Source organism: Oryzias latipes, chromosome 5 (assembly GCF_002234675.1).
Source record: "Oryzias latipes chromosome 5, ASM223467v1".
Classification (NCBI taxonomy): domain Eukaryota; kingdom Metazoa; phylum Chordata; class Actinopteri; order Beloniformes; family Adrianichthyidae; genus Oryzias; species Oryzias latipes.
In genome coordinates, this window is record NC_019863.2 from 700,475 (window position 1) to 728,016 (window position 27,542).

The following is a 27,542-nucleotide window of genomic DNA, read 5'->3' on the forward strand; positions in this document are numbered from 1 at the left end:
AGAAGGAGAAAACCCAGCATCTGCTGATGTCCATGAGTTCAAGACTTCAGGCTGTCATTGCCAACAAAGGGTTTTCTACCAAATATTAGTAATGACCATTTTGTTTTCACTTTTTTCATTGTCCAATTGTCCAATTACTTGAAATGAAGGGATTGTGTTTAGTTTTTCACATTTTTATGCAATGTTTTTGTTCAACCCATGAAATAAAAGCTGAAAGTCTGCACTTCAATGGCATCTGAGTTGTTTTATTTAAAATTAACAGAAAATAAATTAGGAAGAATGTGTCTCTGTCCAAATATTTATGGTCCTGACTGTAACTTGCGGTGTATGAATAAATAGCAAAACAACCAAAAACATCATTTCCATTACACTGCAACAGTATAAAAATTATAATCTACATTATAATCTCATCTACATTGGAGGTGAACATCTAACATAAAAGGGCTCCATCCAATTAGTCAATAAGGTGAAGGCGTCCACCCAATTGGTCAACTGCATAAATGGATATATTTGATTCGTTAAATACTTCAAGCTGCCATAAGATTGTTGTAGCACATTTAATGTAACCATTTATTGCAATTTTTGCTGTCTTTTGCGAAATGTATATAGCACCACTTGATATTGCGATAATGATAAATTTGCGATTTATTGTGCAGACCAACTGCTCAAGCTAAACCCAGAGTAAACTATGACTAAGCAGTTTTTTGTAATTATACTTTATTAACTTTTCAAGAAAAGAATACAACACAAACCAACACAGCACAGCACAGATCTAACTAGTTAAAGGTGCACACAAAATCTAGGTTAGAATAACATGTTGGGATATTTTCTTAAAGCAGTTACTAATTACTTTGGAATACAAAAAGTGAGCCTCCTGTACAAAGTATATCAACAATTTCTCGAGGAAGGTGATCTAGATAAGGCTGCCAGGTCTTGTAGAAAAGGTCGGAGTTACAATTTAATCAGGCACTGAGGCGTTCCATTGGAAAAAGTCTCTCTGTACCATTGTGTAATGGATGGAGTTTGCACTTGAATCCATTGTAGTATCACATCTCCTGAACATCTCCTAGCCAGGTGTAAAAGTTTGTGAAGCAACCTCATCTATCTAGGTAACACAGGCAACCTCTCTGACTGGCCAAAAAGAAACAAAACAGGGTCCAGGGCAAAAGATCTATGAAAAATCGAGCAGATCTCCATAGCAACCTTTTGTAGATCAACTGACACTGCCAAACATAGTGATAGCAGTTTTAGTTTTTAAAGATTGTGTTTAGTTTTTGAATGGGTTCTCCGGCAAGAAAATTTCAGATCTTTCAGGAAATCATTTAAAAAAAAAAAAAAAAAAAAAGGCAGATTCCATGACCGGGAGGGGCTTCCCTTTGCACCAGCTCCTTTGACTAAGCTTGACCATGCAGCCCTGACTTGTCTCACATTTGACTGAAATATTTGGACTAGCGTAAAGACTTTCACTCAAGTATTTGGTGGATCAGTGAAGCCAAAAGTTTCTGCAGTTTGGATGGTATTTTCTGTAACTTCTAAAATATAAAAAACATTTTATGTCTATAAAGTAACTGGCAAACATGATGTTGTTAGTATGGTAGTCAGGGGCTGATTTAAGACTTAGACATTTTGCCTTGACCAATTATGCTTAAAGTTCCCATGCTAGAAAACCCTGAAGAACCTAATTCCTTTACCAGAACACTAAAGATAGGCAGCACGTTCATGAATAAAAAAAAAAACGACTACGCCAGTCCACAGCCACAGAGTCTCTTTTTAAGTCAGACTGAGATGTTGGATTTTAGGCAAGTTGTTCATGTTAATGATCCTTCAGATATCTGCAGAATATAGTGAGCAACAATTCCCCAACAGCCACCAGAGAGAGTGAGTGCCCGTGTTTTTAAATACCGGACTCTGGTCATTGGTATTATTATTAGATTAGGTTTATGAGGTAATTACTTTGCCTTGACATACAGGTTTAATTAATTAAATCAATACTTGGGGGGGAGGGGGGGGGGTAATGAAAAGTATCCGGTTAAAAGACAAACTCTTTTACAGGACTGCATGTTGTTTTGTGTCCCATCCCACCTAAGATATACAAAGAAGGTACCTCGGTTGGGGCTACTGTTCATCATACACATTAAAATTAATGTCTGAAGCAAATAAAAAAACAGCACATATCACTTGTTTAATAGAATATTTGAAGCTTTTGCTATAGCTAAGACTGACTCTGTCTCTCAGTGGCAGGCTTTGAAAAGCAACTTAAACTTAGATAAAACAGACTTACAGAGGAATTGAGAAATTGCACAAGTCCAATGAGTTGTTTTTTGACCTGACAGTGAAACTAGCTAAAGAAGGATGTTAACACCTTGATTCACACAGTGTAATGAGCAACCTAAAGTCCAGAATACTGTGGTACATCTAATGGACTCTGGTGTACGAAAAACTGCTTAATTAACAAAAAGAGGTACATTAGAATTAGCTGCTCCTCAGCGGTACCGTCCAACTGGAAGTACTTTCATACAGGTGAAGCTGTCGGGGTATTTGGACAGCACCACTGGGTTGCCATCCAAACGGACCTCACTGAGACTTGGTCGGAGGTAGTAATTGTTGTCGGACTTGCAGAAGGTGTCTATGGTGACATTAGTGATGTTGTTGTTCTAAAGATAATGAAGAGTGGTGAGGAGAAAAGTGAATATTTGCATTGAAATTTGAATGATGTTAGAACACTGAAATGCAGCTCAGATTCATTGGGAGAAACCAAACTGAGATATGCAGCCCAATGTATTGATCAGACAAAACAAGCTTATCTTTGCCAATATTAGTCTCATTCTTGTTTCATTTACTTTTTCCAACATGAATTTCTTAGCAAATACATAGGCATCCAACATAACTTAAGCAAATGCTGGTATATAATGATACTTTCTAAGTTTCATTTGGAATAAAAATCTTATATAATTTGTGTGCAAAATACAATTTTGGTCAAAGTTACATACCTGTAAATGTAGAATGCGGACGCTCTCTGGGATGTTGGGAACAGCGTCAAGCAGGTTGTCAGCCAGGAACAAGTTTGCCAACATAGTCAGTTTCTGTTGGAAAATTTTACCAAAACATGCTCAACAAAACTGTTAACCACCCTCCTTTTGGGGTTAAATTAAGGTGGGAATGTTAACAAGTAGTTTTTCATTAGTAAGTTGTACCTTAAAGATGTTAGCCTTTACTCCTTTTGTTTTAAGAAGGTTTTGGTTTGCGTTGAAGGTTGACAGTTTGGTTGGCAGAGTAGGAAGTTTAACCAGTCTGTTCTCAGCCAGAGACAGTTCCTCCAACATAGACAGCTTGGAGAAGGCCTCTTCTTCAATCTCTGAGATCAAGTTTCCTGTGAGGTCAATTCTCTTCAAGGTCACTGGAATCAAAAACAATTAAGAGGTCAATAACCGTGAGCTGCTTTAGTTGAAATATTGCATGGATTTATTAAAACAGATTCAGCATGCTGTCCTGTTGGGAATAATTGTTTCCAAGCTTTTTCCAGTCACATACCATTTAAGACATGTCAGCTTTCGCTAGGTATCCCTGCTACCAAAAATTTAGATTCATTGTGGAACACGCCTCAACTGGGGAACTTCATTGTCCTCCTGGGGGCCTTGAGTGCTCATGTGGGCAACAACAGTGGCACCCAGAAGGGCATCCCTGGAAGAAATGGCCTCTCTGATCTGAACCTCCTGGTGTGTGATTGTTGGACTTCTGTGCTTGTCACAGTTTGTCTGTAACAACCACCATGTTCGAACACAAGGATGGCCATCAGAGCATGTGGCACCAGTATATCGTAGGCAGGGGGTTGACAAACGGCGATACCGTCATTCCAGACAAACTTTGGCCATGTGCCCTTGCTCCCACAACTGGGTGCGGGGGGTGGGAGTGGGGTGGCTTGTTGGCCCTGTCCTGGGGGGGGGGGGGGGGGGGGATTGCTTGGGGATGGTTGTTTGAGTACCAGGGGACAGTATACCAGGTGTCCCCAACGTATCCTCTTCCTCATATAATCAAATATTAGGGTGTTGAGGGGGGGTGGGGGGTGGCAGCCTGCAATGCACCTTGGGGGGAGGAGCTACTTGGCAGTGGTCCCCCTCCCATGGTTGCCGTATAGAAACAGCCCCCCCCTCTCTATTTTAATTGCACCTTAGACATGTAGGGCCCTTGGTAGGGGGGTTGCTTGGACATCACTGCCAGCAAGTAGCAGATGTCCTCTCACTGCCCTACCCGCCAATTTTAACTGTACCTTAGACATTTAGTCATTTTGCACCCTCTTAGTATACACACCTTTTACCCCTCAAACTATACAGTCCAACACACACACATACATGCCCACACCCACCCTCACAAACACACACACATGCATTTCACAAGGAAGGTGGGACCTCAGACCATCTTTCCCCTACCCCATCCCTTGAGGGGGGTACCAGACCCTCGGTGACGGTGGTCGTGTCCCTTGGGTGCTGACATCCTGGGCCCAGCAGCGCTCTCCCCATACAGGGAGAGGGATCCCTGAGTTCTCTGGCAAGACCAAGAGCTGGGGATCACATCACATCTGAGCCTGGGGGTGTCCATGTCCCTGTGATGTGGGTTCTGGTCCTTGCCCTTGAGCGCTGGGCCTCGCCAGAATTCCAACTGCAGTTGAGCCTGGTTGGGCCATGTTTATAACACTCCTTGTAGACCCCCACTTCTCTTCGGCATCCTCCTCCTGGGAAAAGGTGGTCACCCCTGCCTTGCTCTCTCCTTGACCAACCGTGGGCAGGGTGGGTGGCTGCCTGGAGCGTGGGGTGGGTCTTATTTGGGGGGCCCTGGCTCGTGCCTGGGGTTGGGGCGGGGGATGCCCAGAACTCTTGGGTGGTGGTGGGCTGCTCGTCTGGGGCTGGGGCTGCTCTTCTGGGGCGGAGCCCGGCATTCGCCCTCCTGGCGGTGTGTCTGTGTGTGTGTGGGGGGGCTCTTTTGGTTGGTCTGGAGCTCTCTGTCCCCCCCATGCCTCCCTGTTCTCGTGGATGTGATTGCCTGGAGGGCGGTTGTTCTCTATCTGCTGCCGTGCGAGTCTTGGGGGGGGTCCTAGCTGCCCTTGCTGCTGTGCCCCCCCCCCCCCCCCCACCAAACACAAAATCCCCCGGCGGCCGCGTCGCAAATGAATACAATTACAATGCAGTATTCTTTATTAACAAACAACAGTAACAACTTACTACTACCTATCTAACTAATGGACTAACTATATAGGTGTTGTAGAATGACTATGTGTATGTGTGTGTGTCAGCGTGCTGCGTGTGTTGGAGGAAGGAGCGCACACACGTGTGTTGGGGGTGCGTGTTGATTCTTCTGCAGTGGACCGCTCTGGAGCTGCACGTGAGGCTTCACCTGTGCTCTCTGGTACAGAAATCTTCTCAGAATATTTTCTATTTTCTAGTAATAAACAGACTGGAGACACTTTGTCACCTTTCCGGTACCCATGAAGCCTGACACCCATGAACAAGGCGGCGCAGGAGGCTCTGCCTTTATTTATACAGACATCTAACTTTGCGCTGCACAAAATAGTTTCCAAACAAAACATGTAGTGATATTCATCGAAATCTAACAGTGCGAATGTAAACGGTAATAACCCCCCCCCCCCCCCCCCCCCCCCCAACACAAAATCCTCCGGCGGGCGTCCGTGTCGCGCACTAAAGAACACACGCAGCTTGTAATGCAAATGAATACAATGGAAATTAATAATTAGAACGCAGTAAATTTGTCGTATTTCCTCGTGAGATGGAAACTTCTGTTGTAGAATAAGGATGTGTGTGTGCTGCTGAAACCGCACGCGTGTGTGTAAGAAGAGGAAGTGCACGCAGCGTAGAGGCAGCGTAGAGGCAGCGTAGAGGCAATTAGAGGCGCTGCTTAGGGAGTGAAGGAGAACAGTAATAAAAGGTTTCCCCCAGAAACCCTTGAAGTCTGAACACAGGACTAGCAGAAAAAGTAAATTATCAGCAAAAATGAATGTGTTTAATGTGTTGATTATAGTTCCAATCACACACCATATGCAGAACTTTAAACCAATAAGACTTTCAACAAAAAAATGTAAAAAGTGCGGTGATGAGTTTATCACCGCGGTGATGAGGTTTGTGTTCACACCCCTACCTCCTACCCCCCTCTCTAACATCCCTCTCTCTTCTTCCCTTCTTTCCTTTTCCATCCGGTCCAACACAAAAAATGTTCAACCGTGATCAAAATAAATAAAAGTTGGCCTAGATCACAATAGGGGTTTATTCAGACATGTCAAGGGGGGCGTAGGCACGTACGGGGAGCCACATCTCTGTCAGTCTGCTCCAGTCATACATACTTGGTAATGGTACCCTACTGTGGCTACATCATTGGCCTACCATCACCAAGTATGAATGAGGAGTGAATGGATAATGGACACACATTGTAAGCGCTTTGAGTGTCTGGAAAAGCACAAAAAATCCAATCCATTTTTATTTATATAAGAAAAAATTCTGTGTGGATTTTTAGGCAAGACCCCTTCGTGCTGCTGCATATCTGATTCTCCCTGTGCCTTGAAAATACAGGGTTGTGTCAGGAAAGGCACCTGGTGTAAAAAAAAGTCTCTGCCAATTCACAGTGAAAGAAAACAGGGTCTCCATTTGAGGTCCCAGCAAAGAAGATTTTCCTTAACCGACTGGCAAGGCACTACATAATCTGGGGTGAGGAGCCGGGTCAACTGGTAAGATTTTAGAGTAGAGCTCCTCCACATGAAGTGAGCCCAGTTTAGCAAATTGGGCATCAGGACCAAATGCCTCCTGGATGCCTCCCTGGGGAGGAGTTCCAGGCATCACTGGGAAGAGACCCCTGGGAACGCCTCGAGAGTAATTGGGGAGGGAGAAGGATGTCTGGGCATCTTTGCTTGGACTACTGCCACCGCAACCCACTCCCAGATGAGTGGAAAATAATGGATGGATAATTGGTGGTAGCTTATAAATTTGTCTTAAAATGTGCACTTGTTTTAGTACTACAATGTGTAATTTTTATAATCCCTGGATTCTACAAGGTTTGCTGGCTAACTTAGTCTTCTAACTCAAGCCGTACTAAAAAGTTCCCATTTGAAACTCTAAAACTTTGTTCAAACTACAAGCTTTTTGGCTTTACAAATTTACCTGTGTCAGCAAAGTCCTTCTTGTTGATCTTTTTGATCTTATTGAAGCGTGCATATAGGTAGGTAGATTCCTTAGGGAGAGCAGGAACAGAGGTGATGACTGGACTGACCTCCTCACAATACACTGAGCCAATCAGACAAACGCACAACAGACAAGTGGGAAGGTCTGCAAGAAAAAGGGTAAAAGACTTGTTAAAAGTTATTTTGCTGCATAGATTGATCAACTTGAGCTGCAAATAACCAAAGACAGAATCTGGGAAAAAACTTAACACATCTGAAAAGGGGTAATTGTACGTTGCATAAAAGGGTAATACTCAAAGTTCATGGAAGTTTTACTCTAACTTGTAATGTCTACAATAAACTTCCAAAGTAAAAAATGCAGAAGATTTTTTGTAATTTATTATTGAAAGTCAGTACAAAAATAGTTTGAATAATTGGTAAGTTTCAGAATCAGAATCTTTTATTATCATTATGCAGTGCGCAACCAAATTGTTTTCAGCAGCTCTTTTTCAATAAATAAATTAATGAATAAATAAGCTCTTTTTCAATAAATAATTGCACATAGAGGACAAGTTTGTGTGTTCAAACAACCATCACACACCAGCATATGAACATGTAAAAGATTATTTTTTGTGTACATTTGACTCAATTTGTCTTATTTTTGGGGCCTGGTTTAAAAATATTTTATATAAATTAATATTCACATGTTGATGTAAAATCAATTGGATCTATAAATGGGAATTTTCTTGTGTAGCAATTTCAAGCATTTTTGAGGCAAAAAAACATTTTTGTCATAAGAACTGATAGCTTCGACATGAAAAGTTTAACTTTTTCTGTTAAAATCACTAGTTAATTAAAGAAAATATTTTCATAACTGCTAACGACAGATGTTTCCATCCATCTTCCAAACCCACGTAATCCCTTTTGGGGTTTCAGGGCTGCTGGAGCCTATCCCAGCTACTGTCGGGTGACATGGAGTACACCCTCGAGAGGTTGCCAATCTGTTGCAGAGTGCCATACACACTTAGGAACAATTTGTATCAACCTGTGAAGCATGTTTTTTGACTGTGGGAGAAAGCAGCAGAAAACCAATGCATGCTCAAGGAGAATATGCAAACTCCACACAGGAAGGACCCAGCCAGGATTCTAACCTTGTCGATGTGAGAGAAAGCTTGAGTGCCAACCACTACATCACGTGCTGCCCCCTGAATTGTTTTATAAAAGGAAATTTAACAATATATTGAAATCTAATGAAATTGTGTTGACTCGGAAATCAAACTGAATTGTAAATTCAAATCAATTGTATGCTTTAGTTTGGCAGTAATACCAGACCTAGATGGGACGAAAACGTCTGTCACCAGCTGGTCAATGTTGACATCCTGAATTCTTCTAAAGTTTTTTTTTTCCCCGTTTTTTACTATTATTAATTTTACTGTTCCATAGTTAGACATTTTCTGTTTCATCTTTTCTGGTTTTCTCTGTCCAAGTTTAAACACAGCTTTGTTTCTTTTGCTTGCATGCTCAAACCTAATCTAACCTTTAGACAGAATTTGCCTGTTCTTCCTTGGTGAGCAAGAACAGAAAGGTGTCAGACAGCTCTGGTTCTTACCATCTGCATTACTGTCTGTTGGCGTCATGGCACCAGGATCATCATCAGAACGAGGGGTCCTCTGCAGGAGACAACACACTCTTTTCACAGCCATGACCATTTTTATAATATCTCACAGTGATACCTCCAAACAGCTTGTAAATAAGGTATGGCTATACTTTGATTTAGTGCTGCAGTGTGAACGCAGATGTCAGTAAATTTTAAATGTGCATTCTTTGCCTCATATATCATTTTTATTTCAAGGTTAAATCTGTTGTTTTTCTCTCTAAAATTGTCTTATAGGTCACACATATACAGTTAATAGTCAGATATGAACAGACTCCTCTTACATTCAACAGAAACACAACACAAGGACTATAGTAGTCGGTAATCTTCATATACACAAAGCACACCAACTGATGGCTCATTTGACTTTCAAATACAAAAACAAAGTCTCCTTTAGCCACTGATCTCAATAAACTTTATTTTTGGATGGATGAGATGGATCCTGACCTCAAGTCTAATGACTTCACAGCCTGAGTACTTGGACTCTAAACTTTTCTGCAGGTCTGCAACTAAAGGAATCTTTACTGCAAAGCCAAGCTAAACAGAGCAGTTAACTCCCCAGGGACTGATTTAAGATAGAATCTTGCATCACCACTGTTTAAATTTTCATTTTCACTGCTTTAGTAGCTGAACCTCCAAAAAGTTATTATTCAAATTTCCAATCCAGGGCCACAGACTATTCACAAGAAACAACTGTCTATGTAAACACTTTAAATTATGTTAAAAAATAAAGAACACATCCAAGCTGATTGATAGCAGAAGCCACACGAAGAAACCTTTAAAGACCAAAACAACAAGTTAATGTAATTAAGCTGATCACATATGAAGGGTACTAAAACAAAACCCCGTCTTTGAATATTTGAAATTCTTGTAGTCTCAGCTGGGAAATTCTTAGAGACATATCTTTCTCTTACTGAATTGCTAAATAAGTTGACAAGAAAAAATGGTGTTTATAGGATCTGTTGTTACCCAATATGAAAGCAAATGACAACAGACAAAATCGTAAAAAGATTGATTTTCTTTTATAATTTGAATCAACTGGGGTTTTTAAGTGAAAAAAATAACAATTATTTAACCTAATCCAACAGCTCAATAAGGAATTACCCATTTAACTTGAAACGATTGGGTTTTCCTCTTCATAAATATTTATGGTGACATTTATAAGGTGAGTCATTTCTGCTTTTGTTAAGCATGTTTAATCTGTATGTTTAACTCATTTCTACAAACATTGTAGGTTTTCTTACTATAAATTCTTAAACATTTATTTCAGGTAAAAATGACTCTTAGTAATGCTTTTCCTTTTTAAAATTACCTTCAGAACCCATTTAGTTGGGGGTTGTTTTCTTACACAAACACATATTAAAACTTAATTCAGCTTGAAAGCACACTTGTGCTAATGGAAAACAGAAGGCAGCTCGCTTATATTTTAGGTCAAAGAACGTCTGTAAGAAAGCTCTCACCCTCCTTGACTTGAAATTGTAACTAATGTGTCCTGTCAGCCGCCTGTGAGGTACAGATCCACGAATCAGTTGGGAATCCCGTCTAAGCTTTCTTGCTGGGGCTGCTGGCAGGCACAGAAGCAGCATAAAAGCAAAGAAGAGCATCTTCATCCTTTCTGATAGTGGTGTGATGTTCAAACACCAGCACCTCTCAAAGCCTGAATAATGCTCAGCAGTTGATCGCTCTGCTCCAAACACTGTTAGGAAGATTCCAGTGACTGTATTTAAAGGCTGAACCAGTAGCTTCCAGCAGACTCTTAAAGCAGATTTATACAGCACAGCCTGTTAACCCTTTCCTGACCACCCACTAACTGAAAGCAATAAGAAAGATCCATACAAATATTCAGGATCAGTAAAAAGGGCCACAAACAAACCCCGTCAGAAAAAAACAGTCAGTTTTTCCTGCAAATTTCCAGTTAAAATATTTCCATTAGTAATGGCAGAAAGCACAAAAAAGCAAACTTGACACCAAAGTGTGAGTGTGTTTTTGTCTGGAGGAATGTCTGTGGTCTCTGTCTGACCACTCAGCAATGACTTATAACCAAACCATGCCTAATTAGCCAGGGTTGGTGCTTTTCATCTTCTGTTTCATTTTTTTCTCAGCTGTTGCACAAGCATTTCATTCAGCAGACAGAGGGGACTTACTGAGGACAGGAATTTGCTTGAGAGCTGTGGACTGCCCAAACCTCTCTGTGTTTGATGTTTTGGGATATGCTGGAAAACTTTGGTTCATCCATCTGTGATGAATTATCAACTTTCAGAGTTTGTTGTTGAGAAAAAGACCTAATAGTGTGCAATACAAATTAACAGTTAAATCAAATAAGCGCACAGAATTCTGTAAGTGCACGAAAAAGTGTGTTTGCAGGCGGAATGTGTGGATGGTTTTTATTCTTTTCCTTTATTGCTTTGTGCCCTGTATGAGCACTTACTAATGCAGTTTTAGTCCGTCCCTGTTTAATTACTTGAAGTAGTTCAGACCTCCCAAGGCTCTGGATCCACATGTGGCTCTTTTATCCCTCCATCAAGTTTAGGTTAGTACATTCACTTATTTCAGTTTTCTTTGTTTCTTTCATGTAATTTTGAAAAAAATTATACAAGGTACCATATTTTCATGACCATAGGGCGCAGCCTCAGTGATGGGAGATTTTTCGGTATTTGACACATACAAAAGGTGCACCGGATTTTAAGGCGCGGGCACGTTAAAACATACCAGTAAAATTAATGCTAGTGTGTGTTTAAAAAGGCAGGGGGAGCAAAACTGAGTTGGTTGTGATTTCTTTTTTCTGTCATATATCAGCATCCACAAATCTATCAAAGTCCTCATCTTCTGTATCTGAAATGAACGGCTAGGCTGCATTTCTATGAAACACGCTAGGTTCCCTTTCGTCATTGTCAGAGTCCGTCTCGTTGCCGTGTGGATCCTCATCAATGATGCCGGCTTTTCGGCACTTCGAAAGCAGCGCAAGCAGACACGTCAGCCCAAGCTCCTAAAATCCATTCACAAAGTGTTGCGTAACTCGTAACTAATGTTGGCTTCAAATATTGGTGATTGGTCTTCTTGACTACTAATAATCAGTATTGGTATTGGCCCACAAAAATATGTTTGCAATAAGATAGGAAAATTTAACAGAATTATTAAAAAATATCAGTTTGAGACTTGTCTCTATAATGAACATTCAAGAATGCCTGCTCAACAGCAGCTGAGGTCCATCTGTCAGAAGTTGGAAATCATATGCAAGGAACTCTACTTTTGTAAAATTCTTTTACAATAGATTCTTCGAATAAAAAATTGTTTTTTTTGGTAAATTTTGAATCTTAATATTGTGAAATGAAAAAAATAAACCTGTGACAGTACAATTAGAGACTTGCATTTCACAGAAAAAATTGATAATTTAAAAAGGAAAAGATGAAAAAACAAGGACAGGCCCAGATATAAACATTCAAGGAATATGAGCTTACACTGTTGCAGGTGTGTTTGCAATTATGAGCAACTTTAAACTTTTTACAGCATTGGAAAAAGGGCCAGTAACTGGAGAATGTGTTTTTACTATCACTAATTTTCTTTACCAGAGTGTGAGCTGTTTTAGTGCTTTACTGGTATTTTACTTCACAGTAAATGGGGTCAACGGAGAAAGCCACCGACAAGACCAAGAAAGGAGACTGCTATGTTAACGATTAGGTGTCCAGAGGCTTCACTGCCACATTCACAAATATATAAAACTGTTAATGTGAGTCAAGTTTACTTATCACTGACATTTCTAAACTGAACCAAATTACCATATTTTTCGCCTTAACTTTTTTCAAGAGTCGTTAGTGGGCGTAATAATCCAGTTTGCTTTATGTGTAAACCGAGTTCCAATATGTATAAAAATGTTCTTGTGCAACTTTTGTAAGTGCTCCGCTTGATTGACTGTCAGACTGTCTGACCTTTTTCTGCTGACACAGGGATGGAATACATACATTACGTACACTGGCTACACTTGTAACTAAGGCCTCATTTAATACCCACCACTGCCATGTTTACCCTCTATTAAACTGACCAGCTCTCAATTCCTGTAGACCAGGGTTGAAGGGTGCTCACACTTTTTTCAGCTTGTGAACTACTTTGGGGTTCCAGCTCATAAAACCCACGAAAAAAGGATTTCAAAAAAGGAAAATACTTTGGAGAAACCTGCCCAATTTTTTCAAGACATGAATGTTTTAAACTGAGTTTCACCAGCTGAGTGCCGTTCCAGTGATTCCAACCACGTCATGCAGTTGTTTACGTTTTTCCTAGAAGATTTGGTAGCGAATTGTTAGTTTTGTTTTGCACCAATATCGTTCTGCACTCCTGGTGTCAGAAGTAAGAGCTGTGTCTCCCCCTCTGGTCACCAGTGGGAACCTTCTCCAGAGTTCTAAGTGCACTTCATCTCTCAGCAACCCCGGCACACAGTTTGTGGATGCCACACACCTGATATCACTGACTCTGGTTCTGACCGACCACAAGATCCTTAAGTTCATCAAGTCCGCCAAGCGGTTGAGCACACAGCAGGCGCATTGGTCCCAGTTCTTTTCATGCTTTCAGTTGCAAATCACATATCACCTATGCTCCAAGAGCAGAAAGGCCGATGCGCTGTCAAGTCTCTACGACACCTCTGCTGATGAACCAGTCTCACCAGAACCCGTGGTGGCCTCATCCTTGATCCTGGCTCCTGTTCAGTGAGACATAATGACAGAGTGGACTGAACACAATGCTGCTGAGGCTCCACTGCAGTCCTGTCAGGCCGATAGGGTGTACAACGACATCCGCCTGAACACTGATGATGGCAAAGTCACTGTCTTAATCCTGCTAGACCTGAGTGCTGCCTTTGATACTGTTGATCATGGGATCCTTTTGCACAGACTCCAAGACTGGGTTGGCATCTCTGGATCTGCCCTAAGTTGGCTCAAGTCTTATCTGGAAGACAGGAAATATTTTGTTGAAATTGGGAGTTGTGTCTCAGACTACATGGCCTTGACTTGTGGTGTGCCCCAGGGATCGATCCTGGGACCCCTTCACCTGTCACAGCAACGACGCAGCAAATGCCACATACATGAACACAGACGTGCAATGAGAGCAATGTAATGCATTTTAAGCTAAGTTCACATACGTAGGTAATACATAAGTAAGTAAAACGTTCTTGCAAGTAAACAGTTGGACCTTTGTTTTTTATATTTGAGAACACGACAATGGCTGTAGATTAAAAATGAGATGAATGTGTTAAGAAAAAAAATCTTCTGACATTTTTACAATTCCTTCAGACTGCGCACATTAAAAAGCCTGGTTCAAATAAGCCAGGGGTGTCAGACTACAGGCCTTGATAGTTGGCATCTTGCTGGTTTATAAGAAATCCTGCCTTATCTGCTGCTGATTAACTGGGTCAGGTGTGTTTAGCCACTAAAAAGCTTCATTGGCTAATAATTTTATCTTGAAAAAGCAGAGTGCCACAAGCCGAAAAGACTCCTTTTTGAGCTTTTTCGGTGAACCCATGTAGCCTTTTCTGTCTGAGCCTTGCAGGGTCGCGTGGGAGGAGGCCCAGCCACCTGTCACTCACCCGACCGCTAAGATCGTCTCCTGTATGCGGCTGCGCTGACACCAGTCCAGGCAATGTAGTCGGCCATGTTATTAATTATTAAGTGGAATCTGTGGTTTCTTATATATATAGTATGTCTGCTGTGGGACACCATACCATGGGGTTTTACCTCAGATAGCAGAGCTTTTTGTCTCACTCAAGCTCCTAAGACCTCTGCATGCCAGGATGGCGTTTCACCTTGATTTTCTTGACATTTACTGTAAAAAGACAATAAGAGCTGATTACTGCAAAATATTGAGTTTGTCATCGGCAATTTAGATGTTTTCTGTATCATGTTTTTACGCTTTTATGTTGTACATTACTGATGTTTCTTTAAACAAGAAAATGCTTCTTGATTGATACCTTCTTGGGAAAATATGGAAAGAGTAACTATTGGTTTTTGAAACTGTAAAAAACATTGAAAACATGTTTAATGCACATTAGGGTGTATGAGTTAAATTAAGCCTGAAAAGGTTCTGCTATAGCAGAAGCACAATTCTGGAGTGGAGCAAATGCAAATCTAATGGGTTGGAGAGAGTTAATCCACCATCTTGTTCCCATCCGTGATTTTGCCTAGTGCTTTCTGACTTCTTAAGGGGATGGGGTAAACGGGGGTAATGTACTCTCACCAATTCACAACAGCTAGTAAGACTCTACTCTATCATCTCCACCATGCTTTTAAATTTGGTGGGACATGGGTTATAATCATTTCTTTTTGAACTAAAACAATGACATCATGATACCCTATTAGTCCTGAATTGTTTTGTTGAAATTGTTATCTTACTAATTCACTCCATCTATTTTCTTCCACTCATTTGGGGAAATTTCAGGGGAATCCTACTCATTATCTAAATAAATTCCAAGTTTGTTTAAATAGTATAGTTATATAGTTAGAGCAAAGTTACATGTCTTGATCTGTGCTTATTATTACAAAGGAGGCCTTGATAAATAGAAATTCTCAATCTTTATGAAAGTTAAGGTTGTATCAAAGTTAAATTTCATTTAATATTTAAACAGTGTTTAAAGTCTAACTCCAATCATATTTTTATGTATTTTCGAAGTGTTCCCAGTGGTCTTTTAATTATGATTACCATATGCTGTTTTAGGCAAAATCCAAATACCTGTAACGTTTTCTAGGACATAGTTTATGCAGAGTGGCAGGAGTACATTAGAAATTCACCTCTGTTGGCATGGAGTATGCCTTCACTGATATCCCATCAACCCTTCGTTTACACTCTCTCCCATTAGCTTAAAGACCCTCCTCATAACCCCAACCTATCATTAGCAGTGCAACAAAAATGGCGACCAGCATTGGATCTACCCAGCTGTACGGTTTTGAGGCAGATGCAAGGTCAGGCGAGGAAATTAAAGACATACATGGATCTAGCCCTTTATAAATGGATGCAGGGAGTTTGTGGTCTGCCCAACACATTTGTAACATCACAAAAGAGACTTTTTTCAAACTGCCTGTTTTTGTCTGTTCCTGATCCGTCATGATCTAAGTAAAGTAATACTCAGAAATCTTTCTTTAATGTAAATGTCCTCCATCATGATAAAAATGTTATAAGAACATGTTAAAAACACAAACGCATTTTTCGTTGGAGTAGGTCTTGAACAGAAATTTGAGATGTTTTATTGTCATATTTCTTATTGGTTGTGGAAACCTTTCTAGCTCAGTTCTGGTGAATGCTTTGGCAAATGTGAGGATGAGCTGGATTTCTGTTGGCACCTAAAAGCAGGGGGGCAAGTGATGACAGACTGAAGTGTAACCACACAGCACAACATGCTGCACTGTAATAAATCCAACTGAAATTTTTTGACTTAATTTGACTTAATTTTTTGACTTAATTTTTTGACTTAACAATCTCTTTTAAGTTGTAATAACTTAAAACATTATTTATTGAGTTGTCTGTACTTATATATCTAAGTTGCAGTTCATTACAGTGTGATACAGTTCTGTGAACTTTTCTTTTTTAATTAATTTGGGAATGCCAACTTTTGGAGTTGGCATTGTCCACTGAGTGAAGGTTTGTCAAGAAGCGTCTGCAGAAGTTTTAACTCTTATTTAATGATATATGTATTAGAATCAATTATATATATGTGTGTTTGTGTGTGTGTTAGTTTACAGACACGAACCAGGGTTTTTTTCCAGGAAGCATGTTTAAACTAGCCTGACTTTAACCCTGAACTCTGGCTAAAATCCGCCTGAACTTGCTTACTCTGGGTTTGTTGGTTCCAAAAGACCGGATATGAGTTAGCGTAATTACGCTCCACTTGGTAACCCTGGGTTAATGCATGTGCACGACAAGTACATAAAGACATTCTCAATGGATCGCAGTTTCCGGAGTCACCATGGAAACGAGTGGAGAACAAAAGAGAGCGCTATACTTCAGTGTGACGGAGTCTGAGATTTTATAATAATAAAATGATTTAAACAAAATGGATTCACAACATTAAATATAATGTCATTTCCCATTTCTCTGACTTTAACATTACTCCATTAAGCACTAGTGGTGCTAAATAAGGTCATCATCCTCTTCCTCCCTCTCACTCATGATGCAGAAAGAATTAAACAAAACAGGATAAAATAAAAAGGCAAAACACAGTAAAACAGCTAAACAACTAAACACATTTGGACAAAAACCCACACTTAAACCCAAATCTATCCAGACAGGCAAAGGGAATGGTATCCCACAATTCTTTGCGATGCCGATCTAACAGCAGCACCAAAGTTACACCTACTTAATTGAATTAATTTGAAGGAAAGTAAAATAAATGTCTGACAACGTGTTATTTTTAAGTTGACTGAACTAAAAAAAAAGATTTATCTTAACTGAAGCAAATAATTAAGTTAGATTAATGTAAAAAGGTTTATCTTTTTTTAACATCCATATGTGGTCTTATCACCCTCTCATGGTGGAAAAAGTATTATCTGAGCTTCTTCATCCACTAAATCATCTTCAAATGGACACGCCATGCTGCTTCACCTCTCTGAAAACAAACTAACCTTCAACTAAACCTGCTCCACACCAGGTTATGTTCAGAGCATGAGTTGCTATGGGAACTTGACCTACCCTGAAACATACCTCTATTTTTGGAACCGAAAGCTGAGATTATCAACTTCCTTAGCCTCAAACTTACTGTGGTAACTCGCATTACCTGCTTTCTGGAATACCCCCAGGGCTTCAGCCATTTTGTAAAAAATGTTTTGGGGACCTGGGCCCCGCCCATGGCAACTAAGACTCATGGGAAGTGTTGATTCCCACACAATGAGTTAGGGAGCTGTGAACAGAAGTGGGGCTCATGTTGTTACAGTTATAGAGTATGGTCAAAACAATTAATTTGTCCTTCCATAGACATGTGTGGGTAAACTGTGACTGCTCCCCCACGTCTTAATGATTTCGTTAAGATTTAGGACGTATGTGTAGTCGTGAAATTATAATTATAGTGAAAATACATTGTTTGTGTGATTTTACAACTGAATTGAAAGTCAAAATAAATAGTTCTCATAATGTTAAATTTTAACTTACTTGAACCTTTAGTTAAGTTACCAGTAACTTGAATTCATAGTTGCTACAACTTCAAAAATTAAGTCTTTACATCTTATGACTGAGTTGGGAAAGGTTAAAATTCTGAGGTAGGATTACGTGACATTTTAGGTCACTGTAACTAACATCTGAGTTGGTCAAAATTAGGATTCAAAGTTGATCCAACTTGAACTTTTAAGTTCATACAACTTACAACTGAGTTAGAAGAACTTAGAGAAATGAGTTTGCAAACTCCAACACAAAACTTAAAATTTTAAGTTCTACTAGCTTTTCTTTTGTTGCAGTGTGAATGAATACCTTTACACATAATAGACCATCAGGCTCTACTATAGACTACGTGCACGACAGAACTTCCGGTTAACTTCCGTGTTTCGAGTGTGAGGCCGACAACTTCCTGTTGGTCGTGTTATTGTTGTGGGGAGTTTTGTTGAGTTGCTAGTTTTGAGTAAAAAGGAGCGGATTTCGGGTAAAAGAAAGGCGTTTGTTGTTTCAACGCGTGACAATGACATCGCAACACTGTTGTGTACCCGTGTGCGAATTTGTCAAAGTACAACAGTACTAATATAAGCTTTCATAGCTTTCCAGTATATGTGTCGGTGAGAGCCGAATGGATGGTGAACACGGCGGGAGGACTTCACCCCAAGCAAGACGAGTCGTGTTTCGTATTTGCAGCAATCGGAAACAAAATGCGTCATGTAAACACGCCGTTCGGAATACTTTGCCCCGGTCAGACTCGTTCGGATCAAAATTTCTTTCCGATCGAGATAGCTGGGTATACCGATCGTTGTTCATGTAAACGGTCATTCCGATCGTGTGTCACTATTGATCTGGGTCACGTCATGCATAGACGGTGTTTCGCTGAGAGAAAGCTTGTGAGCTCATACGGGACCGACCAGCGGCTCTGCGGACGCCCCGCGTAAAGCCCCGCTCAGCTCTCGCCCCGCTGGCTCTCCCGTCTCTTTCACCCCTCACGAGGGAGATGCGGGGGGGGGGGGTGCGTGCTCACTGACGTCTGGACCCGGCATCCGAGCTCTGCGTTCGGGCTCCGGAGCCAGTGCACCGAGTGAACCTCTCTGAATGAGCAGAGCAGCTGGATTTATTAATGTGTTTGAGGGGAGGGTGCTTTGTTACGTGTGCGTTTTGTTATGTGTGAGAATTCGGACTGCGAGCCGAACCGCCGCTCTGGGTTAGCGGCTGCCAGACTCGCGAGGACAGAGCAGAGCTCGAGCGGCCAGCTTACACAGCCGTCACGGGGCAGTGTGTGAGCTTTTCAGAGCAGAAATGCCGCTCAGTCCTTAGAAACTGTTCAAAAAATCACGACACATGGAATTGTGCTTCTAATTGTGCCCCGACAAATAAAGGCTGATGTTGTTAGCCCGTGTTGTTAGCCTCTCCTAACTGGGTTGTTCTTCAGTTCTGTTCTAACTTCTTCCACAAAAAAAGCACTGACCACAAGGATTAAATATAAAATGAGAGCAAACAGGCACTTCATAATATTCATAAAATTAATAAAAGCACGTTTGGAAGATCGCCTCGTATGTTACCGAGCTGCTGCATAAATGTGACAGCAAAGGTTTGTTTACAACGGGACACATTTCCTTTTCGGTATTTTCGACACGATATTTTGCCCGTAACCACGCACTGGTCGACAATCCCGTAGATGTCGTTCACGTCGATTTTCGGGAGACCTTGTTTGTAGAAAACGGGTGAAATATACCATCTTTCGCAATCAAAATCTGCCGTGTCGCTGCTATAGAAGTCGCAAGCCGGAAATGGTCGGCCTCACACTCAAGGCGGCGGAAGTAGAACTCCTTACTTTCGTGCACGGAGCCTATCAACAGTTCTGCACTGCATGGGTCTTCTAACATCTGACAACATGAATGAAGCCTCAAGGGGGCCTTGGGGGGGTTTGGTCATGCCTTAGACTTGTGTTCGCTCTCCAGCTGGAGACCTGGAACTTGTGCTTTTTGTTTTAGTTCAAGGATTTATGTTCATGATTTTTACATGAAGGCAAAAAGAAACATTGTGCCAGAACTGAAGAAACAACAAAGTAATCATCTTAAACCCCTTTTAATCAGCACAGTTTCTTAGGCCAAAAATATTGACAGCACAATAACAACTGCCTTTCCAAATGTAAATATATAATATTCTCTCACTTATCAAATGCATTTGTTCAGAGCTAGTTGGAGTTTTGTCCAGTACTAAAATTTTAGTACTATTTTAAGTATTTGATAACTGTCTTCATATTTAATGTTAAAGCATTAGAAGAAGTCTAACCATACTCGATTATTTTGCTTTTACTCTTTCTATACTACTCGACAAGGCAGATTCTTATACTTTATTTTTCTTGGTCGGGACTTTTTTTTCATTTTGGTGAATATCCTCTTTTTGCTTCACCTTGGAATTTTGTTTCCCAGAGCAAAATAAGTTTTCTTCTCTCATTCTGCTGTAAATTGAGCTCTTTTCCTTCTGTGTCATGGGTGAAGAACTGGCTATCAGCCGTGGAATTCAATCCCAGAGGGTTGCCTGATGGCTAAAACAGAGCAACTGCTGTTTCCAGAAGACCACCAGTTTTGTTTTACAAACAACAGGTTCAGCTTCAGTTTTCTCTGCTTTTCCTTCTGGTGTAAAAATGGTTAGGGTTAAATTATGTGTTTCTTTTTTGCATTCTTACATTTTCACTTCAATTTCATTCCCTTTTTCATTTATCTATTTTTTGATTTGTTAATTTTGAAGTTCATCCTTCCTTTTCCAGCAAAATTTATTTTGCTTTTAAGAGGTAGATGATATCCTCTAATTACTGTTTTTTTATTGTCTGTGTTCAGAGTTCTCTGTTCAGTATCTGTCTGGCCACTTTAAGTAAACTGTGCATACTTAGGTTTACATCTCATGCAAACTAGACTGAGGCAATAGCAGCATTGTGCACATGCAATTTTTGTCAGTGACAGTCTGGACTGAAAGACTGGAAAACAAAGCAACCTCCTATTACTGCAGCTGGGGGGTTTCTGCATGAAGGCAGTGAATATTGCTCCACCCTTTAAATTTGACCAGACCTGCTCTAAGTGTGGTGGGGCATGAGAACACATCACATTATCCCTATTACTGTTTTTCAAGAAGACCGAGGGACACAGACCAAAGTCACTAGAAGTCTCCATTAATAAAAGTTGCTAGTTTTGCTGGTTGTTGCTGTTTCAAATAATTCAAGTCATTTCAATTCAATTTTATTTGTATAGCCCAAATTCACAAGAACAGTCAACTTGATGGGCTTCGTACCAGTAGTGGTAAGGTAAACATGAAATCAAAAAGGATCATAAATGCAAAGAATTCAATAGGATAATACTAAAACTTTTACTAAACAGACTAAACTAAACTGGGCATTCCTGCCCTTAGACCCTCCTTCGTGATAAGGAAAACATGAAGGCCCACATGAAGGAGGGATCCTCCCCCAGGACGGACAGGCGATGTACCAGAACTCATAGAGAAGAATTAACTTATCTAACCCTACAACTACACATTTAAGGTACACGGTCTGGTACAGGAGCACGGAGGAGCCAACTGGAATCTGGAAACAGGTACAGTACATGAATGACACTGCACCAAAGAGAGGCACGGAGAACTAAATGATAAGTAATGATCAAAAATAGAGGAGACACGGAGAGTATAAGTAGATGAGAATAGAGGACAGAACCCCAGTGCACCATAGTTTCCCCAGCTTCATAGTTCAAGCAGCCTACTAACAACTTTATTGCTATTGTTAAGTTTTAAGTTTAATTTAAACAAATAAACAGTAAGTTAAATATTCTCTAAATACTAGCTAGTCTGACAATAAGCCTCTCCAAAGAGGAATGTTTTCAGTCTAACTTTGAATGTAGAAACTGAGTCGGCCTCTCTTTCATGAGCTGAGAGTTTATTCCATAAAACAGGAGCTTGGTGGCTAAACGCTCTACCTACAACTGTACTTTTACTAATTCTAGGAACCACAAGCAGTCCTGCATTTTGCGAACGAAGTGTTCTTATTGGATGGTAAGGGACTATGAGGTCCTTAATATAGGAAGGGGCCATTCCATGTAAGGCCTTATAGGTTAACAGGAGGATCTAGAACTTGATTCTATAATCAACTGGGAGCCAATGGAGCGAAACTAACACAGGAGTGATGTGATCTCTTCTGCTAGTTCCTGCTAACAATCTAGCTGCTGCGTTCTGAACAAGCTGGAGACTTCTTAAGGAACTCTTAGGACATGCTGCTAACAAGGAGTTACAGTAATCCAGCCTCGACGTAACAAATGCATGATCCCAGTTATCCTTTGCTTTTTATGTGTGGCTGAGTGTGTGTGTCCATGCCAGTAACCTTGTCGTTTGTGTTGTTTGGTGTACAACATGCATACAACTTGGAGTAAGATAAATTGTTTTAGAATAGGGATGTGTGTGCTAGGTCAGCTGTTGGTCAGGGCTAATATTTTGATACTTTTTTACCCCACTGTTTACCACATTTTTCTGATCTTTAGACACACCCAGTTTTATGGAGCATTACACACGAAAATATATATAAAAAAAAACAAAAACGCCCCTCTCACCCTCCGCGGGTGGTTTCTCCTCCAAGCTCGGGTCCTCTACCAGAGGCCTGGGAGCTTGAGGGTCCTGCGCAGTATCTTAGCTGTTCCTAGCACTGCGCTTTTCTGGACTGAGAGGTCTGAGGTCTTTCCAGGTATCTGTTGTAGCCACTCCTCCAGCTTGGGGGTTACTGCCCCGAGTGCTCCAATTACCACAGGCACCACTGTCACCTTCACTTTCCAGGCTTTCTCCAGTTCTTCTCTGAGTCCCTGGTATTTCTCCAGTTTCTCATGTTCCTTCTTCCTGATGTTTCCATCGCTTGGCACTGCCACATCCACCACAACGGCTTTCCTCTGTTCTTTATCCACCACTACAATGTCTGGTTGGTTTGCCATTACCATCCTATCAGTCTGGATCTGGAAGTCCCACAGGATCTTTGCCCTCTCATTCTCTACCACCTTCGGAGGTGTTTCCCATTTTGACCTTGGGGTTTCCAGTTCATATTCTGCACACATGTTCCTGTATATTATTCCAGCCACTTGATTGTGGCGCTCCATGTATGCTTTACCTGCCAGCATCTTACATCCTGCAGTTATGTGCTGGATTGTTTCAGGGGCCTCTTTGCACAGCCTACACCTTGGGTCTTGTCTGGTGTGTTAAATCTGAGCCTCTATCGCTCTGGTGCTCAGGGCTTGTTCCTGAGCTGCCAGGATGAGCGCTTCAGTACTGTCCTGTAGGCCAGCCCTTTCTAGCCATTGGTAGGACTTCTTGATATCAGCCACTTCAGTTATGGTCCGGTGGTACATCCCATGCAGGGGTTTGTCCTCCCATGAGGATCTGTCCTCCAGCACTGTATCCTCTGTTCTCCATTGCCTGAGACATTCACTGAGCACACTGTCAGTTGGGGCCTTGAGCTTGATGTACTCATGCATCTTGGATGTTTCATCCTGGATAGTGGCTTCCACACTCACTAGTCCTCGGCCTCCTTCCTTGCGGCTAGCATACAGTCTCAGTGTGCTGGATTTGGGATGGAACCCTCCATGCATGGTGAGGAGCTTTCGTGTTTTAACATCCGTGGTCTGTATCTCTTCCTTTGGCCATCTTATTATTCCTGCAGGGTATCTGATAACTGGCAGTGTGTAGCTGTTTATTGCCCGGGTCTTATTTTTGCCATTGAGCTGGCTTCTCAGGACTTGCCTTACTCGTTGGAGGTATTTAGCTGTTGCAGCTTTCCTTGTTGCCTGTTCCAGGTTGCCATTTGCCTGGGGAATTCCAAGGTACTTGTAACTGTCCTCGATGTCTGTTATTGTTCCTTCTGGGAGTGAGACCCCTCCTGTGTGGACTACCTTGCCTCTCTTTGTCACCATCCGGTTGCATTTCTCGAGCCCGGATGACATCCCAATGTCAGTACTGTAGATCCTGGTGGTGTGGATCAGGGAGTCAATGTCACGCTCGCTCTTAGCATATAGCTTGATGTCATCCATGTAGAGGAGGTGACTGATGTTGGCCCCATTTCTGAGTCGGTATCCATAGCCAGTCTTGTTGATTATTTGGCTGAGGGGGTTCAGACCTATGCAGAACAGCAGTGGGGACAGAGCATCACCTTGGTATATCCCACATTTGATGGACACTTGTGCAAGTGGCTTCCCATTGGCTTCAAGGGTGGTTTTCCACAGCTTCATCGAGTTTCCTATGAAGGCTCTTAGAGTCCTGTTGATGTTGTACAGCTCCAAGCATTCAGTGATCCATGTGTGTGGCATTGAGTCATAGGCCTTCTTGTAATCAATCCAGGCTGTGCACAGGTTGGTGTGTCGTGACTTGCAGTCTTGGGCGACTGTTCTGTCGACCAGGAGTTGGTGTTTGGCTCCTCTGGAGTCTCTACCAATGCCCTTCTGTGTGTTACTCATGAATTGATCCATGTGCCTGTTTATCTTGTTTGCATTGATGGCTGACATGAGCTTCCATGTTGTGGACAGACAGGTTATTGGCCGGTAGTTGGATGGGATTGCACCCTTTGAGGGATCCTTCTGGATCAGGATCGTTCGCCCTTTCGTTAGCCATTCGGGGTGAGTCCCATCCCTAAGCAGCTGGTTCATTTGTGCTGCCAGGCGCTCGTGGAGTGCGGTAAGCTTCTTTAGCCAGTAGGCATGTATCATGTCAGGGCCCGGTGCTGTCCAGTTCTTCATACCTGAGACTCTTTCTTGGATGTCAGCCACTGTGATGGTTACTGGATTCTGTTCAGGGAGGTTGCTATGTTCTTTTCTCAGAGAGACCAGCCACTGGGCATTGCTGTTATGTGCTGTCTCTTTCTCCCATATACTTTTCCAGTACTGTTCAGTTTCCAGCCTTGGTGGGTCTGCTCGGCTGTTTTGACCCTGCCACTGAGCGTACACTTTTGCAGGTTGAGTTGCGAAGAGCCTGTTTATTCGTCTGGCTTCATTGTCTCTTGTGTACCTCTTTAGGCGGCTGCTCAAGGCTAGGAGCCTTTGTTTGGCAGTTTCCAGTGCTTCAGGTATGGACATCTGGCTGTATCTCTTAGGTACTTGCTTTCTCATTGTACCTCTTTGAGCCTCTGTCAGCTTACTCACATCCTTCCGAGTTGCCTTGATTTTGGCCTCTAACCGTTGCTTCCGTGGTGGGTACTGTTTTTTTCCATGGTTGCTCTTATAGCCAAGCATCTCAAGGATCACTGCTGCTGAAGTGTAAACCAGTTCATTGGTTTCTGTGATGGTTGTGGTAGGAATTGCCCTCAATGCTTCATTCATAGTTTCCAGTAGACTTCACAGTTTCCATCACTTAACCGTTGTAGCTGGTGTCGGGGTTGCCTAGTGTTCATTCTAGACATGATCTTGTCTTTCAGGTCGGTTGCTGCCTCGCTCAGTGTAATTGTGGTTGTTGGGGCTGTGTACCCAATCTCAGGGTGGGAGTGTGGTATAACCTCCTCTCTGACCTGTTGTTCTGGCTCTCCCGTGGCATTGTATTGTATTGCTTCAATCTCAAGTTGTGATAGGAGTTGCCGTTTGTGGATGTTAGAGCACTGGGCTACCAGTTGTTTGGCAGTTAGCCCTGATTGTGGGTTTCGAAGCATCCATTCATTCCACATTCTCTGCATGTAACCCCTCTGGGTGGGATTACTTGAGTAGTAGCATCCTAACAGAACCATGTTCTCACATCTAGTCCATTTCCGTCTTGTTCCAGTAGCCCACTTTCCATCAGGGTGCTCTGGTCCCTCAGCACCTGACGCAGACCTTGTTTGGCCGGGCGACGTCTGAGCCGGCATGACATGTGGTTCATTGTCTCTCATGTTGTGAGGTAGGCGGTAGCGTTAAGGGTCTTGCCCAAGGACCCTCACTGGGTGATGTTAATTGCTTGTTAATTGTTATGGTAATTGCCCCATTTTTCATTGCCATTAATTGTTCATTCTGCCCTGGGAATCGAACCCGGGTTTCCTGCATGACAGTCCTATATATATATATATATATATATATATATATATATATATATATATATATATATATATATATATATATATATATATATATATATATATATATATATATATATATATATATATATATATATATATAACATGGTTGAAGACCATGTTATATATATATTTTATATATTTTTTTATTATTAGGCATTCTATAGTACCCAGAATGCCTAAAAGGAGGCAAGAGACAGACGATTAGTCAGAGATGTTGATGGGAACTTTTATAGTTGACTGTGTTGTAATTCATATTTGCCTCTTTTAACTGCAATAAGCAGCCTTTGCAGATAGGGCAGCACAGCAGATAAATCTAACTTTATTGATAACTCTTAAATTATTTGGTTGTAACACATTAAATACACAACAACACTCAATTTCACACTTATTATGTTGAAGCAAAGTACATATCACTTTGCCTTGCTCCTGACAACAGAACCTATAATGTTCCAGCAATCCATCAGGTGTTGTACCTTCTTGTATTTTAACAGACTTTTCAATGTCATCTACCACAGAAAATTGGATCCAGGTTAATAAGCACATCCAGAGTTAATACGTAAGGAGCACTATCAATTTTTGAAGATTAAAAGATTTTAAGTGTGATTTATGGTCGAAATATGGTACAAAGTTTTCAGGGGGTCATTCAGGGGATGGACGTGAAGTAATTGCAGCCAAGACATTATCGGGAATGCAAAAAAAAAAAAATGTGTAAATGACCACGTTCTTTAGTTGTATCAGGAAAAGGAAGGGCTGTCAAGTAAAAAGATTCATCAAAAAAGATTTATCAGACATCGGTGTGAGCATCTGTGTAAAATACATTAGCAAGTGGCCATGTACAGTGAGGTCAATAAGTACACTGACCAAAAATATAAACGCAACACTTTTGTTACTGCTCCCATTTTTTATGGTATGTGGAAATGCACCTATGATGAAAATTTTAGATCCTTCCATGTTTTCTAAGTGGGAGAACTTGCTAAATCACAGGGTGATCAAATACTTATTGACCTCACTGTAAAAGCAACTTGTGTTTGACAATGTCAGCTGACCACATGCGTGAAAGCATCATTTAAAATTAAGTGTAGAAAAGATGCTAAGGCATTTTGTAGACTGAAACACAACATACCATGTCTCCACAAACACTTTATACCAACTATAAAAAACAATGATTGTTTCTGCTATTGTACTGTGAAACAGTGGTATGCAATTTCTGTTAGTCTGTTAGTCATTTGTGGGATTTAACATTATATCCAATTTAGGTTTCGTTGATTGACTTTATTTTGAAAAACGACTGAATTCTCTCCACCACACCTGTCTCCCTCTTGATTTATGTCAAGTCTCAGTCACATGTTTAAATACCTTCTTCAAGCTAAATTGAAACCCAAAGTTAACAAAATCAATTGTCTCTGTGAAGTTTCTTTAACCAAAAAGAGCCAGTGAGAGAACTGAAGAAGTAAAGAAATCTGCATTTAACAGACAAAACCAGGATATGGATTTATTGCGATAGTGGTTCCCACTCCCCAAGCCTTCTCTACATAATATGGGGCAACTGATTA

General features: G+C 41.2%; 1 protein-coding gene across 1 annotated transcript; it reads right to left on the reverse strand.

Moving 5' to 3' along the window:
* Positions 1-700: 700 nt before the first annotated feature.
* ogn (osteoglycin) lies at positions 701-10,624 on the reverse strand. Its single transcript, XM_004086123.4, has 6 exons — positions 10,274-10,624; positions 8,769-8,829; positions 7,161-7,325; positions 3,195-3,397; positions 2,991-3,083; positions 701-2,654 (listed from the first exon to the last, which is right to left on the reverse strand). The coding sequence occupies exons 1-6, from the start codon at positions 10,421-10,423 to the stop codon at positions 2,484-2,486; spliced, it is 843 nt and encodes a 280-aa protein (XP_004086171.1). The 5' UTR covers positions 10,424-10,624; the 3' UTR covers positions 701-2,483.
* Between the last annotated feature and the right edge of the window lie 16,918 nt (positions 10,625-27,542).

Bases quoted from the DNA above. Each gene is read 5' to 3' on its own strand.
- ogn (XM_004086123.4), bottom strand. From the start codon at position 10,423: ATGAAGATGCTCTTCTTTGCTTTTATGCTGCTTCTGTGCCTGCCAGCA. The intron at 8,830-10,273 runs GTGAGAGCTTTC...TGTCTCCTGCAG, and splicing joins ACAATTTCAAGTCAAGGAGG to AGGACCCCTCGTTCTGATGA. The intron at 2,655-2,990 runs GTATGTAACTTT...CATTATCTTTAG, and splicing joins TCCGCATTCTACATTTACAG to AACAACAACATCACTAATGT.